The sequence below is a fragment of the Brienomyrus brachyistius genome, chromosome 20 (assembly GCF_023856365.1).
Source record: "Brienomyrus brachyistius isolate T26 chromosome 20, BBRACH_0.4, whole genome shotgun sequence".
NCBI lineage: Eukaryota > Metazoa > Chordata > Actinopteri > Osteoglossiformes > Mormyridae > Brienomyrus > Brienomyrus brachyistius.
The window spans coordinates 20,667,750-20,685,003 of record NC_064552.1 but is presented as its reverse complement, the minus strand read 5'-3'; the positions used below and the strand labels follow the sequence as shown (position 1 = coordinate 20,685,003).

Here is a 17,254-nt window from a genome sequence, read left to right as displayed (position 1 = left end):
CCCCTCGGAGAGAGAATCGAACGCAGGTATATCCCTTTTTTAATAATCAAAAAACGAGCACGGTATACCCATAGGGGAGATTTCATTGGCTTACAGCTCGTTCGGATATGAACTGCATGTGAGATATGTGGAAGGCAGGGCTAGCAGGCGGGAGATGGATGTCACTCTTCTCAGTGTAGAGAATAATAAACGGTGAAGGAAAACTCCTTGGCCATAAGTACCATTACAGTGTCAGAATGTTAAGTGGTTCTTTTTATAATTAAACATGTGTTCCGTCAGTCATGTTTCTGTTGATGATCTTCGATATTTGTGCCAACGTCTTGCATAAGAAAGTTTTAATATGTTGGCCAAAGTTAGGAATACTCCGTAATTTGTGTTTGCTTACATGTATGTACTCTAATTGTTTAGAAGTTGCAGTTTTGTTTAAATGTAAAATACTGTATATTGGGTAAAAAAAAATCACGTAATTAGGGCTGCAACGATTCATCGAGTAACTCGAATAACTCGATTACTAAAAATCTCGATGCAAATTCTTTGCTTCGATGCTTCGTGTAATCCGGACAACTATGTGCTGCTTAGTGATCAGCGTGTTTCACTCGGAGGATTAATACTGTCGCACAGTGCTTATTCTGCATTACGTGTAGCAGGGTTGATTTGATGGCGCAATGGAGGAAGACAGGGAAAATAGCGAGGACAGTCAGAGAAAAAGACGAAAAATGTCTGTCTAAAGTTTGGGAACATTTCAAACAAAAGAAAAGCGAAAATACTGTACAGTGTGTCCATTGTAAAACCGAATTAGTTTACCACAATAGCACGTCAATGATTCAACATCTCAACAGAAAGCACCCAGTCTATGGAACCAGTCCTCAGAGTGGAACCAGTACAAAAAGTAAGTGCGAAACGTATAACAAGATTCAGCCTAAGCAGCCCCTAGTTTTCCTCAGTAAAAACACTGTTAACACAACAGCAGTCAAAATGATGCTGTCGTAGTTTAACACGGAGCTGGAGCCTGTCTGTACACTAAGAGCAAAGAGACGGTTCCGTTACAGAGATGGTGAACTCAGGTGGAGTGAAAGAAAACAACAGCAGTGCTTGCAATCGCTACTAAACCTTTACTGGTAAAGAGCTGGTGAGAGTCCGTAATCAAACCAGCTGTTAAGCTGAAAGGTGAAGAAAAGCCATGTTTTCAGCTTCATTAGTTGGAGTGATACCTGCAGCATGCAGGGGTGAGTAAAGGGAAGCATGAGGTTTACTCAACTAGATCTATTTCAAGGCTTTAGTAATATTATTTTGCAGATTTAGATTAATATGAATAGTATTACATAATGCAGTGATTTTATTTGACATCATTTTATTTATTTTTGCATTTAAGAAAGTGTTTTCTTTTAAAAAGCATAACAAATATGACCATAAATGCTCTAAAAGGGTTTAGTTCTTTTGGCAGGGGTCTCTGCTGGCTATCCTACGTTCTCACGTGAAGAAAATCGTTCCCTACCACCTGTCAAATCCTAAAATGATCCAAAGGTTAATCCTGTGTTCCCTATCTCAGCTGAATAACATTTGCTGTCAATTTATTTACCAGTTATTCTTAGCTGGGGTAGGCTTCTTTGTCTGGCGGGACCCCAACTTTCCCTCATGGCAAGGATGAAAGTGGACTGCAAAATGCATTGATGTTGTAGTTCAGTACTCTCATACTGCTATCCAATGAACTTGATCTCGGTTGTGGTTTGCATGCAAGTTCAGCTGTGGTATGAGCTGGAATGGTTTGGGGAGGAAAACCGCCTTGATGGGATGGCTGGATACCACTGGTAACAGCCTCACATAAGTCAACGAAAGATGAGATGCAAGAGAAAATGCATTTCATTTGGCCGATATACTCAAGTAAGACTACAAAAGGTTCACTGAATACACTAAGATTTCCTCCCCAACAAGTCACTTGATTAAGTATACCTCGTCCCTACCCACCTCTGCATATTTGACATTTTATTACACATTTCAGGTGGGAACGTGAACTTGGTTGCTGCATAGGATGGAAAGGGCTTCGGGCATGAGTTTGTCAGATGAGGTAAGGCAACTGGGGGAGAACTGACAGCTAAAACTGAGGACGGCCTGTTGTATCTGACATAGCCAGTGGGTGCAGTGGCCTTTCAGTGTCATTGTGCCTGCTCTGTAAAGCATGAAGCAGCCTCATGGAGAGCCCTATCCCCATGCAGGAGGATTATGCGGATATCCAGGCCTATTTCTCCAAGGCTGAATGGGTTCGGCTGCGGAGATGCGAGAAGGTGCACTACAGGAACATGAAGAGGAACCACCAGGCCATGTTGGATATGGGTAGGCTTTGGGCTCCGGCATTAGACTTGGATGAGTACCAAGACTGCAATGAGAGCCTTTATTAGTCCCACCGGTGGGAAATTTGCATAGTCTGCAACTGTGTTTTCTCTAGGGCTGAATTCCACCACTCCAGTGTTCATGAGAAGAAGCCGATCCAGCGGGGTGATGGAGGAGAGGTTGGGCGGCGACAAATGCAGCAATTCAGAGGAGTGTACGTCTCACCTTCTGAGAAGGAGCCCGGGGGACAAGGCGAGTGGAGGTGATACTGCCAGTCAGAGGTTTCCTGCTGTGACGGGTGATTCCTTCAAACAGTGTCAGGCATTCATCTGTGTCGTTAAAGGATAAGGCAAAAGTTCCGGGGCCTGGTTTGGGTCCCTGGGCTGTGTCGACCTGGAACTCATGCAGCTCCTAGCCACTTTTGTGTATCAGTTTCACCCCACACAACTGGAACTGGGACCTTTATACTGAATCATGTAAGACACAAAAAGTTTGTAGGTTCACAATAACTTTATTTGAAACTACACCGTCATTCCAAAACAATGGAGATTGAATAATTAGTTTTGTTATTTGTTAGTTACTGGAGGGATTGATCACAAATTATTTATATTTTGCTTATATGAACCTATCACATGTATATGACGTCTCACTAATAAGCGCTGGCAAGTTTCACCCCTTGCACCGGCGATATTAGACAGAACTATATTGGTAGCGATTGAAGCTTCTGATACAAAAAGATGGAGATGCAAGCAAAAAATGTATTGGTTGATGCATTAAATGGAATTATTTTTGTTCTCCATGTCTGCTCAATTTTTGCTCTGCTGCATCTCTTTTTCTGCACCTATGAGTACCTTCCAAGTTAGCGCCAGTGCTTGTGGTCAACCAGTCAGCAAGTTTAATGCTATAAGCACCACCGTATTTGAACAAAAAGGACCTAGTCTGGAGGAAGCACTAAAGGGTTCTGGAACTTCTTCCAGGGAACTACAATCGGGCTGAGTTCCCGCAGTGTGAACGTGAGAGAAATCCCTGGTTCCAGGAAAAGGTTTTGGTTCCAGACAAAAGCTCAATGTGAAAGTGCCTGGAGTTGCGACCCAAACACAAAGAGCCTTGCGGATATGCGCTAAGGTGATGCAGTCTGCCTGAAGTGATCATTTGTGTTTTCAGCATCCAGGAGTTTCCAGCCTACATCCAGGCGGTCCGGTCAGAGCAGAACCCCTGCTGTGGGATCAGAGTCATGTGCTACAGACCAGGGAAAGAGGGTCTGTTTGTGCTCAACGCAATCTGCTGCTGGCTTTGTATTGCAACATACTAATTAACTGGCACAGTCTCAATGTGTTTGATATCATTTTGGTTTCAGCAGACGTCTTCCTGCAGTAACACCACCTGCCATACAAACCAGCAACCTTCCCAGCAGGGTGTCAGAGAGGTTAAAAAAGAGGAGGGGGAATACCTGATATCTGAGGGTGAAGGGACTGCGAATGAGAGCCCCCCCAAGGTGAAATGGAGTGTAAATGGGTCTCTTTGCAAATGTCACTTTTCCATTCTGAAGTGATATAATTTCTGTGTTTTAATTTAAAAAGCAACCAACGGTAGGTCACACCAGAAATGGACATAATTTCAGTTTAATGTTTATACTTGAAATAATTTGTTTGGTTTCTGCTCCTTTTTTACTATTAAGCAAATAGAAGCACCTGTATAGATTTGAGGTGAACAGCTTATTCTGTCTTGTTTGTTTTCATGACAGAAGGTGAAGGGTGCAGCGGTTCAGGATGTGACTGAGGTGGAGCTGATTGGTTCTCTTCTGTTAGTTACTGGTGGGCGGAGCAAACAGTGTGCGAAACCTCCAAACCCAGGTGATTTTAGCTACCAACATATACCATCAAAACTGCAAATGTTTTGGTACATTTGAAGGTCATAGTTTGTGCTTCAGGTTGCCATTTCAAACCAGCAGTGTTAGTACTCGGTAAAGTTCAGGCATGTCGGAGATTGCAGTGTGAATTCCACATTGTGAACATAAACTGCGTATGGAGTAACGAAGGATCTTTGGAAGATACGTTTGCCTTCACTATTTTTCTGACTTTTTTTTCTATTAACTCTTTTCCCTCTCAGTACTGACTGACTTGTTTTCATCTTGCCCCCAGCAAGGAGAATGAATGAATCTCACCCCAAGGAGTATGTCAGACAACTGAGGGCTGGAACTGTCAACACAAACCAGGATTCCCCAACTTCTGCTGGCCCCAGTGCCGCTCAGCCCAGTAAAGACACACTCAGTACCTTGGCAGAAGCCAATACAGACACACTGACAGCACAGCAGGGTTCCCAGGGTAAGAAGACTTTCAATATAAACAGAGACTGTAAAATACACAGGCAGACTCGCACAAAGAAGTCCCATCGGTGTTCTGAGTGTGGGAAGAGCTTCAGTCATTTAGGAAACCTAAAGACTCACCAACGGATTCACACAGGGGAGAGGCCCTACCAGTGCTCCCAGTGTGAGAAGAGCTTCAGTCATTTAAATCTGCTGAAGAGCCACCAGCAGTCTCACACAGGAGAGAGGCCTTACCAGTGCTCCCAGTGTGGGAAGAGCTTCAGTCATTTAGGAAACCTAAAGACTCACCAACGGATTCACACAGGGGAGAAGCCCTACCAGTGCACCCAGTGTGGGAAGAGCTTTAATCGGTTAGGAACCCTAAAGACACAGCAATGGAGTCACACAGGGGAGAGACCCTACCAGTGCACCCAGTGTGGGAAGAGCTTCAGAGTGTTAGGAATCCTAAAGAGCCACCAGCGTATTCACACAGGAGAGAGGCCCTACCAGTGCTCCCAGTGTGAGAAGAGCTTCAGATATTTAAGTCACCTGAAGAGACACCAGCGAATTCACACAGGAGAGAGGCCCTACCAGTGCTCCCAGTGTGGGAAGAGCTTCAGTGATTTAAGAAACCTAAAGAGCCACCAGCGGATTCACACAGGAGAGAGGCCCTACCAGTGCTCCCAGTGTGGGAAGAGCTTCAGTGATTTAAGTAACCTAAAGACACACCAGCGGATTCACACAGGAGAGAGGCCCTACCAGTGCTCCCAGTGTGAGAAGAGCTTCAGTCAATTAAGTCACCTAAAGACACACCAGCGGATTCATACAGGAGAGAGGCCCTACCAGTGCTCCCAGTGTGGAAACAGATTTAATGAGTTAAGAAGCCTAAAGAGACACCAGCGGATTCACACAGGAGAGAGGCCCTACCAGTGCTCCCAGTGTGAGAAGAGCTTGAGTCAATTAAGTCACCTAAAGACACACCAGCGGATTCACACAGGAGAGAGGCCCTACCAGTGCTCCCAGTGTGGGAAGAGCTTCAGTCATTTAGGAAACCTAAAGACTCACCAACGGATTCACACAGGAGAGAGGCCCTACCAGTGCTCTCAGTGATTTTTCTTGATTAGGATACTTTGAGACACACCACCAGACCCACACAGTTCAGTCAGTCCAATAAATGTTTGTTCTTGAATTTTTCTAAATTGTATTTCTGAAATACCTGTATGTTGGGTCCCCCTCATTAGTCCTGTTGATGTTTAGGATTTATTTGACAAAGATTCAGAGGTGTTTTTTAATAGTTAGAATATATTGTGAAGGTAGTCTTTGACTGCAAAGCAGTTTTATAAACTGTTAAATTGCACGGTTGTGTATTTTACAGAAGATGATTCGGCTCACGTGAAACAGAATTCAGAATTTTATTTCAGTAAACTTTTCTGTTTGAAATAGCTCCCTGTTCGTTAGTCTAGATATGATGACAGCTGAGCTAGGGCGTGGCCTCTGCTTCGTAATGTCTCCACCTACTGAGACATGTATAGACAATGGATTGTATTAGGTTACATGTGTAATACGTCACGATTTGTGTGTAGGGGCCATTTTACCAGGGAATGTCGGAGATGTCCGTCACACAGATGCATGAAGTTCTGTATTTCTTTTCAATGTTAAAGAAAGTTTCATATAAACTAAATGTATAGCGAGGGCTCAGGACTATGAAAAGCTGTATTTTGTTCAGGCAAATGGGACTGAGGCATTTCTTCGTATCATTTGAAGGACGTAATCTATCACACAGTTAACCATAAAGTGTAAATGCAGGCGCAATGAGGCGCCGTAACACTATCTTAAATTATACATGAATTGCCAGCTTTGTGTTACAGTTGGGTGCCCAACATAAACTCAAAAAAACTAAAAAAGAAACTTTAGATATACACTCAATAAATACAAAAGGGACCAGCGACTGCGACATAGATGATTTGCAACCTCAAGTTCATCAGTCGGTTCTCCCTTTTACATGAGCTCAGTGGCTATAAAAACTCCCACGATTAGATGATAGAAATGTACTTTGTCCTTAGGAACAAAACTAGCTAGTCTGAGTTATTATTAATGAAGGCTTCCATATATGGCAAACCACAAGATGCCACTGCCTGAGCATGTCTGTTGCAATTAATTTAGAATGACCTTGGGAGGCTAGCGAGTTAATTTGGTGTTAGTGGAAAATGACAGAATTGGTAGCCTTTCTGCACATTAATTCGATTCGATGTTACGCCATTTCCAGGTGTGTCGGTGCCCAGTATGAAGCTAATCGCCGCATTATATGTATGAAAAGAAGACAGAATAGCAAAAAAAGTGAGAAAAAATTCTACCTAGATCACCACTAGAGGGAGCTCACACATTCTGTCGTACTTGCCACAGTAACAACAGTGATGTATAGGAACAGAGTTAGAAGACAGTAGTTTATATATAAAAAATGCAGTTTCATTAATCTAATTGGGTGGGCCCAGCTGTCAATACCACCCAGACCTAACCATAGGTCTGCCTCTGCATCAGTCCATCTACGAAACTGGACAGAAAATTTACAACCGTTCTGTTTAAGTGGTTATATTTAAGGAATGTCACATTAGTAAATTCACGCTTTACATGAACATCTGAAATCGGCAGAGACAAAATCGGCAGTACAGGCAGACCAATGTCTTTGAAACTCCTTTTTCTTTCAGCACCCTCTTACTGCAAAACCTCAATCCAAAGTACTCCATGTTGTTCATCTGTGTGAAACTGCAACAGAAGAGCTCTCTCCACTGGTTTTCTAATTCACCAAGGGAACAGGAAGGCCCTCTTTTGGTAGGCTGCCTACTGCAGGCTCTCTTACCCGGGGTTGTAGGATCTCCAGCTTACTCAAGTGACTCTGTAAGTCACATTTGATACTGTGTCCGGAAGCAGTCCATGCTGCGCTTAGGAATGACATCTGTTTTAGTGTAGAATTGTCTGTAGAATTTACTGTAAATTCTTAGCAAAAAAAAGCTGCCAGAAAAGTATTGCAAAATTGCTGTTAATCACTGTAAAACCCCCAGCTCCATGGGTGTCCCTACAGGTGGCTGCCCTTTGCTGCCAGGCTTGCTGTCACCTTTGTCTGTGCCCGTGTCAAGTAGAGCAAGATGGGGTAGGTGAAAAGAGAATTTCCCCAAGGAGAGTAACAAAGTATCTTCATGTCATTTAGAAAAGAATTACAAAATGTCTTTTACAGGTTTTGTCGTATGTAAATTACAGCAATTGTCTTTTTTAAACAGAAAAATAACAACTGTAATTTGGTTTAAAATATCTTGTATTCTATTCATATTATAGAAGTTACCTGCCATCTGGAATTGGCAATAAATACTATTAATACTTCATAATACTGTATGTTGTTGTAGAATGCTTTTCAAGGTAATTTTTGTTTTTTACATTAGCAGCTATGCAATTCATGCATATTGTTAAGTGCTTTAAATGAGACTAGGACTAAAATGACAGCCTGAGACAGAGACCCACACAGAACAAACTCACATTAACTGGAAAGATGACATTAACTTGTCAATTTCAGGATAATATTCACACCTGTCAGCCACTCGATGGAATTCAACTTAGTCAGAGTTGCAACAAAGTCAAGCATTTTTAAAACTGACCATATTCTAGTTTTAAAGGCCCAATTTGAAATCAGGACTGGAAATCTATTAAGAACAACATGACATTAATGTTAGAATAATGTTATGATATTTTTTGCTGTTCCGTGTTAATGCAATAAAACAACTCTGGTCTAATAGCTCCCTGTCACTTTAATGCTGGATGTGTGTGCAATTTATAGCAAGTTAGGCAAACCACGGATTCAACCATTAAACTGCATTTTCATTCCACATTTTTCGACAGTTCGGTCCAAAAACTTATTCCACCAAATCAGCCGTAACAAATTCCAATAACTTCAACCTTCAAATGTATTAAAGTTGATCTTTTTCAGTGTGTTCCTAAATCTTACGATATAAGCAAAAGGTATAAATAATAGATTAAGAACAATTTCCATTTACATAGTGGAGAAGAGTCCTCATCTTTTGTACATGTCTCATGCTCAGAGTCCATCAATCACCTGAGGAGAGATTTCGTGGTTGTGCACTGTGTGTTGTGCTGTGGTGTGTCAGCACTGATCGGCAAATTACAAAGTTATTCTGAGTTGCAAACATTCACAAAATGTTTGCTGTAAAAGTTGTCTTTGTGATAATACTGTTTGTTTTCATTTACTAGATAAATGTGCATGTGTAATCATCCATCCATCCATTTTCCAAACCAAACCACTTATCCTACTGGGTCGTGGGGGATCCAGAGCCTATCCCAGAATCAATGGGCATGAGGCAGGGAGGCAGCCCATCGCAGGGCACACTCACACACCATTCACACCTACGGGCAATTCAGCAACTCCAATTAGCCTCAGCATGTTTTTGGACTGTGGGGGGAAACCGGAGAGAACCCCACGACAACATGGGGAGAACATGCAAACTCTGCACACATGTGACCCAGGCGGATACTCGAACCCGGGTCCCAGAGGTGTGAGGCAACAGTGCTAACCACTGCACCACCATGCCGCCCCGCATGTATAATCAAATCTTTAAAATTGTAGGTCACATGGTATTCTAAAGCAACAAAACTTCAACAATGAACATTCAACAATGATCCAAATACAATGATCTCATGTTGTCTTTAGAAGTTGAATCATTTGAATTCATACTAAATGGAAAACATTCAGCCAAACAGCAACTCTTACTAATTTGGGACATGTCAGAGGCATGTAAAAGACAAATATTTAAATATGTGCAGAGTTAAATCTGCTGCTTCTAAAACAGGTTACATATTGCCACTTTTTAGGCCAAAATGAGTTGTTACTGGTCTTTTACTGATCACGACGAAACGGAACTGCTAAATTTGTACAAATCAAGATGCATCTTTGATGAACTGACATGCAAATGGTCCTACTGGGTTGCTTTTGCCTGTGAATCGGTCTGTTTCGTAGTACCTCTTGACCGAGTTTGACGTGAGAATGGTGTGTTCCTTTGTTCGGTATGATTTTTGTAGTGCTTTGTCTACAGTACGTTTAGTGATATAGTAATCATGGTCCCTATGAAAGTGAACATGATTGCAGCAAACCAAAGAGGAAAGCAGTGAGGGTATTTGTAGAACGTAAAAAGGAAATTATAGCAAGACTTGAAGGTGGTGCACGTGAGTCTGTACTTAGGCAAGTTAGCTTTGGGTTGCATTGGGAAGTTGGGTTTCATTTTCACACCATGCATGCATGTGACCTGTAGGATTTACAAAATTACATCGCAGACATGGATTACTGATGATGAACAACTTGCAGTATATATTTGAGAAGAAATGAAAGTTATGAACATATATGACTTTATTAGTGGTAACGCAGGGTGGCATGGTGGTGCAGTGGCTAGCCCTGTTGCCTCATGCTTCTAGGAGCTGGGTTCAAGCCCCTGCTAGGGTTTCATGTGTGTGGAGCTTGCATGTTTTCCCCATGTTATCGCGAGGTGTCCTCCAGGTACCTCCATGCTCAGGCTAAACAGAGTTACCAAATGGTTCATAGGTGGTTATGTGTCAGTGTGCCTTGCAATGGGTGTCTCATCCTGGGTTATTCCCTGCTTTGCACCAATTGGTTCTGAACTGGATGGAGGTAGATGAGAACTGAGTTTCAAAATATTAAGTGTATAAAACCCAACCCTCACCTGCTGCCAGACAATGGCATTACAAATGCAGCAATTTCTGTGCAGGTTGTTTCAAACATTACGTTAAAAACATACATGGCAAATTTGAAGGACTTACTGAGCGCCTCATATGCTTCATTTAAGCTACCGGCAGAAAGCGTGACGCAAAGTGGTTTTTCTAGTTTCAAAGAAGCGCATCCTTCATTTTCACGCCATGCGTGCATGTCGTCATAATAAAAATTATTTTGTGTCCGCAAGCTAAATAAATAAATGTGTTGATGGTGAGCTACCGGGCGCTTTCTGAGGCTTATATTGTGAAGCCATATTCCTTGTTTAGCCGATTAACTTTGAGGATAAGTGGCGGTAACTCTGGCTTTTCAATATCACACCGCTAGTTTTCTTCACTCTTAAAAATGCTGAGTTGACGCTGTTGGCTTCGTACTTCAGGTTAACTTGACCCAAACTGAGTTGTTAATACCTAAATACTTGTAACCCATACAGTGCGGACCTGAAGGAGAATGGGCACGTCATGTAACTCTGCCAGTGAGAGGTGTCCTTGGAAGTAGCTGATCTGTACAGCCTTTTTTATTTTATTTTATTGTCACTTAAAGATTTACAAACAAAAAAGCACAATAATAGTTATATACAGTCAGCGTGTCAATTTAAAGCGCTCTCACAATCAGCACCCATCTGGCCCTGCCCTTCATGTCTCCAACCGGTTTGGCCAGTAGGTGTCGCTGGCCATCGTGTTCCTCCCTGTCTCTTGCCCTTCAGTCCCAGTGTGCTTAAGTCCCTTCTGTTTTCCCTGTTCCTTGGACTGCTGCATAGCTTAGTATGTTGAGCATTCATCTCAGACTGTTAGTGCTGACATATGATTGGCTGATTAGATTTAACAAGCAGTTGACCTGGTGTACCTAATAAAGTGGATGAATAAGGGAAAAATCAAATGTATTTTTCGTCATGGCAATATCTGACCATCAGTTACCTGCTTTCTTAGCTTCTGCCAAAAAACAAACTCTGACACCTTTTTGTACCGTGTTAGTGTCCAGGGCTTTTAAGTGAACTTCCCTCTTTAAACTACTCATAATGAGTATTAGACTTGTGAGATGTGTGTCAGGTTTGTATTGAATATGGATCATTAAAGTGTGTTTGATACAGGGACAAAAATTATAACTTAATTACATCCACCAGGGAGAGCAGTGATTATGAAAACTTCTTATCTTAACTTCACTACAAAAATGAAAATCTAAGCAATTATAATTTTCTTATATTTAGACAAAATTCCAGTTTCATTAATAAATTGATTATACTGCAATAAATGGCCTGTGAAATTTAAGAAATTGTTTCTGCTGTGAGGCAAAGATGGCCTAAAACTATCAAAATGTGTTTTAGTCAGTTTATTGATGAAGTTAGAATTTTGTATTTTACTTCACCGTCAAGCTGAAGAAGGAGTCCTATCGGGCCTTTTTGGCCTGTGGGTCTCCAGATGCAGCTGACGGCTACCGGCAGGCCAAGCGGGATGTGGCTTTGGCGGTTGCTGAGGCAAAAACTCGGGTGTGGGAGGAGTTTGGCGAGGCCATGGAGAACGACTTCCGTACGGCTTCGAGGAGATTCTGGTCCACCATCCGGCGGCTCCGGGCGGGAAAGCGGTGCAGCATCAACACTATTTATGGTGGGGATGGTGCGCTGCTGACCTCAACTCGGGACGTCTTGGGTCGGTGGAAGGAATACTTCGAAGACCTCCTCAATCCCACCGACACGCCTTCCGATATGGAAGCAGAGTGTGGGGACTTGGGGGTGGACTCGCCTATTTCTGGGGCGGAGGTCACTGAGGTGGTCAAACAGCTCCTCGGTGGCCGGGCCCCGGGGGTGGATGAGATTCGTCCTTAAGGCTCTGGATGCTGTGGGGCTGTCCTGGCTGCGGCATCGCGTGGACATCGGGGGCAGTGCCTCAGGACTGGCAGACCGGGGTGGTGGTCCCCCTCTTTAAGAAGGGGGACCGGAGGGTGTGCTCCAACTATAGGGGGATCACACTCCTCAGCCTCCCTGGTAAGGTCTATTCGGGGGTCCTGGAGAGGAGGGTCCGCCGAATTGTCGAGCCTCGGATTCAGGAAGAGCAGTGTGGTTTTCGCCCTGGCCGTGGAACAGTGGACCAGCTCTATACTCTCAGCAGGGTTTTGGAGGGTTCATGGGAGTTTACCCAACCAGTCTACATGTGTCTTGTGGACTTGGAGAGTGCATTCGACCGTGTCCCTCGGGGAGTCCTGTGGGGAGTGCTCCGGGAGTATGGGGTTCCGGGCCCCCTTTTAAGGGCGGTTCGGTCCCTGTATGACCAGTGCCAGAGCCTGGTCCACATGGGCGGCAATAAGTCGGACTTGTTTCCGGTGAGGGTTGGACTCCGTCAGGGCTGCCCTTTGTCACCGATTCTGTCCATAGCTTTAATGGACAGAATTTCTAGGCGCAGCCAGGGCATTGAGGGTGTCCGATTCGGTGACCTCAGGATTAGGTCTCTGCTTTTTGCCGATGATGTGGTTCTGTTGGCCTCATCGGACCGTTACCTTCAGCTCTCACTGGAGCAGTTCGCAGCCGAGTGTGAAGCGGTTGTGATGAGAATCAGCACCTCCAAATCCGAGACCATGGTTCTCAGCCGGAAAAGCGTAGAATGCTCTCTCCGGGTTGGGGATGGGGTCCTCCCCCAAGTGGAGGAGTTTAAGTATCTCGGGATCTTGTTCATGAGTGGGGGAACGATGGAACGGGAGTTCAACGGGCGGATCGGTGTGGCGTCAGCAGTCATGTGGGCGCTGCATCGGTCTGTCATGGTGAAGAGAGAGCTGAGCCAAAAGGCGAAGCTCTCGATTTACCAGTCAATCTACGTTCCTACCCTCACCTATGGTCATGAAAAATAAAAAAACATATGGTTCTGTACTGTGCTTGAATAAAACAGACACATTCCTTAGTGTGTTCTGTCTGTCTAATAGTCTGAAAGGCTGCTGATGGCTGCATATTCACGGGCTGGGGTGGGGGTGGGGGGCAGTCACAATGACATGTGAATGTGTCATTAACTTCTCTGCTTGGCCACAATGAAAAGAGATGTTTGCAGGGGATCAAGGTGAGGTTGTTTTCTTAACATAAGAATACTGAACCAATGGTCAAGCAGGGTGGTGGTAGTATCATGCTGTTTTACTGACAGTACTTTACATTACTACGTTGCACAAAGAGGATGGAATAATGAAGTAGCACTAGATAGATAGATTGGGAATTTTTTTGTCATAGTACCAGACTCAAAAAGAGGAACATAAAAGAAACACAGCATAATCCGTATTTACTGTAACCCTTTGGAGTGTGAGGCCTCTCACCCACTTTCAAAGTAGTCTGACATGCCTTAACATTTTACAGTTTTTCTGAATTGCTAAAACACGTTTCCTAAAATCTCCTCTCCTTTAATCAAACCACTAAGCACAAACCCTAAAATTCAAGCTAAACTCACAAAAAAATGAAAACACTACCAGTCAAAATAGTTTTTGGCATGTAAATTAGAAACTGTAAGACTATAATAAAAAAAAAGTATGGTCGTCTACAATGACTGATAACTAATATGTAACGTTTGCCGTATTCAGTCCTCCAGAAAAGTTACTGGAAAGAACAAAGCCATAAAATGTACCCAAATCACAAAATGGTTTGGAGCGCAAAAACAATTGGTGTGCATCGTTGTCTATGTACTGGGCATCGCAATTCATTAAACACACATCTCATGAGAAATGCCCCACCTTACTTCTGTTAAAAACTGTTAAAGCCAGAAAGTTGAATATGAGGATAACTTAACTGCGGTAACATTAAGGCTGAGGTATACAGTCTGTGTGAATGGTTGCGACAGAGGTGAAAGGCCATGAACAATACTTTTTTCTTTCATTATCGGTAGTCACACAGTAAAAATAGTAAAACAGGTATAAACAGGCAAAATAAATACAATAAATAGGTGTCAGTAATGACAAAAAATATTAGGGGAACTCAGCAAACCGAGCAAAGTGGCAAACATAGTATGTCTTGATGCAACCGAACCAAACATCAGTGTCAACAATAAATGCACAAAATATAGCCTGCGTGCAATAAACTGTAAGGATGTTATATAAGTTCTTATGTAGTGCTTTTGAATGATTACTTGAATATGATTTGCGAATTGACGGAATACAGGGTTATGCAGGGCCGTGCAGAGATGTTTGAAGGGGCACATAGAACCAAGCTAAATAACGACCCACATTTATCAGGAATCTAATATGGAATTGCATCATACTCACTGTCATCGGGTGAGAACAATGCAAAGCAAACGTAGCTTATGTTTTACCTGATGGGGCACGATGTTGCTGTTGAGGGGTTGCTGCTGCCCCTGCTGCTGATAGTGCTGGACGGCAGGGCTGTGTTGTGCACATACAGTGACGTTTTACACATTCTCCAGAATACTGTACATACTACGGCCACAAGTTTGCATCATGGTGCTGATCCAGAATCCTTCCCTTATCATGTATTCATTGTGCTATAATAATAAAGCAATAAGAATAGAAAATATACAATAATGTATTTATGATGATTCAGTTTGCTTGACTATCCACTCTGTGCAAGGCAGCAAGCTTATTAAATGTTTAAATTGTAGTGGTACAATAATTTTGCTTCTGTAAAATCTGCATTTTGTCATATTTGAAATATAAATCTAATACACTCTGTATATAATTATAATTTTCTTTAAAATACAGTGTGTGTTTTTATATCGTAATAGTCCATAATTATGTAGATATGCATGTTAGATAGTTTTTAGTGAAATATAAGCCCTCCAGAAAGGCAGGGGAAAGCCTGGTAACTTACTTTAAAACAAAATATGTTCCCTAAAATGGTGGACAGAGTTAGACCCATGACACTCTCACCCAGTTAGCTAGCGGCTAATGACCACCACTACTTGTGCAGTTAATAAAAGGACAGGTAATGTTTTGTCGCGCTGTTGCACACTGTGCAGACACAGCATTCTCATTTGTTTCAATTCGTCAGTTGCCACAAGACAATTTAAAGTGTACATAATCACCTAATACTCCTGTCTGCGATATACAATAGTGTACGCTGTACACCTTTACTGGTTTTTGTTGCATCACTCTGCGTCTCCCAAATAATTTCTGTGTTTCCCCTACAGCTCTGCACCGCCCAGCCAGCAAAAAATGCACGTGCTCTTTGCGAGCTTGTTCCCGGCTCGTAACCAGCACGCTCTGCCGTCAAGGGTGAGCATTGGTTAATGGTCATCATGTGACTGATGCAAGCCAGATATTTTTATTTAGCAAAATTGAGATTCATAGTGGGGCGGCATGGTGGTGCAGTGGTTAGCACTGTTGCTTCACGCCTCTGGGACACGGGTTTGACTCTCCACCTGGATCACATGTGTGTGGAGCTTGCATGTTCTCCCCATGTCATCGTGGGTTTTCCTCCGGGTACCCTGGTTTCCCCCCACAGTCCAAAAACATGCTGAGGCTAATTGGACTTGCTAAATTGCCCGTAGAGATTGAATGGTGTGTGAGTGTGTCCTGCGATGGGCTGGCCCCCCATACTGGGTTGTTGCCAGCCTCATGCCCATTGCATCCGGGATAGGCTCCGGACCCCCCGCAACCCAGTAGGATAAGCAGTTTGGAAAATGGATGGATGGATGATAAAATTAACGTATGCTATTAACGTCTTATAGCATTAAAATACATTATTAACGTCTGTTTCCAATGTTAATAATATGATTTAAATCGATCACCAAAATAATAAGTATATATGTAATGGAGCGTTTGTGTGCCGAGTAGGTATATTCAAACCACTGTGGGGAGTTCGGTTAGAACTCTGATATAACCGCAAACAGAATCTGGATGACTCAAACTTCTTTTAATGAAGACTCTTATTTGCGAGTTTTCGGCAACCGTTATCACTTATTACGTGTAAAATAGCGTGTGGTCTGTGAACATAAATAACATACAGTCGGGCTCGGCTTCACAGGCCATCCATGTGGTGGACACTTCACATGGGTCCATTCGGCTGACGTCATACATATCCAGATGAGCGAGTCCTCGCGTGATGTCATCAACTGGGTTGTCTCCCGCTGTCAGCTCCTGGATCTCCGCAACTCGAGTACCCACAAATACTTTGTCGCGACATGAATCCGACAACACCCATGTAAGGACAGTCAGTGAGTCAGACCACAATGTGCAGCTACGGATGGGAAGGGTTAGTTCAGTGGATATAACCTTGTAAAACTGCGCACCTGTGAGGGCTGCACACAGCTCCAACCGTGGAATGGACTGCTGCTTCTGGGGTGCGACGCGGGAGCGTGCCGCAAGAGAGGAGACCTCGATGTCGCCCCTTTTATCCTCAGTCCTGAGATAAGCAACAGGTCCATATGCCTGCTCTGAGGCATTGCGAAACACATGGATGTCTCTCATACGGCTGGAGATGTCCATTTCTGGGCTGGAGTAACACCTGGGTAATGCTTTCTTTTGCAGGTGTTCCAGCTCTGCCTCCCAGGTATGCCGTGAGTGCAGCAGTTCCTCTGGTAGATGGGGATCATCCCACTCCCCTTTCTTGTCCCACAGGCGCTACACAAATATCTTTGCTTGTGTTGTATAGGGTACTAAGTAGCCAAGAGGGCCATATCAGCTAATAAGAACTTTATATACGTTTCTCATAGTGGCTACGGAATACTCAACATGACAATGCTTCCAAAATTCAGTTCCAAAACATACGTATTTTAAAGTGCGTGTTTATAATTCAACCACATGAATTCAGTTAACTTAATTTAGCTTCAAAATAAATTTGAAAAGAAGAAATTCAGTTGAAAATATTCCATGTGTTTTATTCGCATCTTTATTATTCAAGCAGTAATATTCAGTCG

At 43.2% G+C, this 17,254-nt stretch overlaps 2 protein-coding genes across 2 annotated transcripts in view; both read left to right on the top strand.

Annotated features, from left to right (window-relative positions):
- The window catches only part of LOC125716003 (zinc finger protein 436-like), a 33,206-nt gene extending 27,216 nt beyond the window's left edge, over positions 1-5,990 (top strand). The window contains exons 7-9 of the mRNA XM_048988207.1: positions 4,073-4,181; positions 4,470-5,434; positions 5,603-5,990. Of these exons, the coding sequence (XP_048844164.1) occupies positions 4,073-4,181; positions 4,470-5,434; positions 5,603-5,743 (1,215 nt within the window). The 3' untranslated portion in view covers positions 5,744-5,990. The remainder of the gene's footprint in view (positions 1-4,072; positions 4,182-4,469; positions 5,435-5,602) is intronic.
- Positions 1-17,254, top strand: part of LOC125716005 (zinc finger protein 436-like) — a 111,740-nt gene that overhangs the window by 54,852 nt on the left and 39,634 nt on the right. The window lies entirely within an intron of this gene.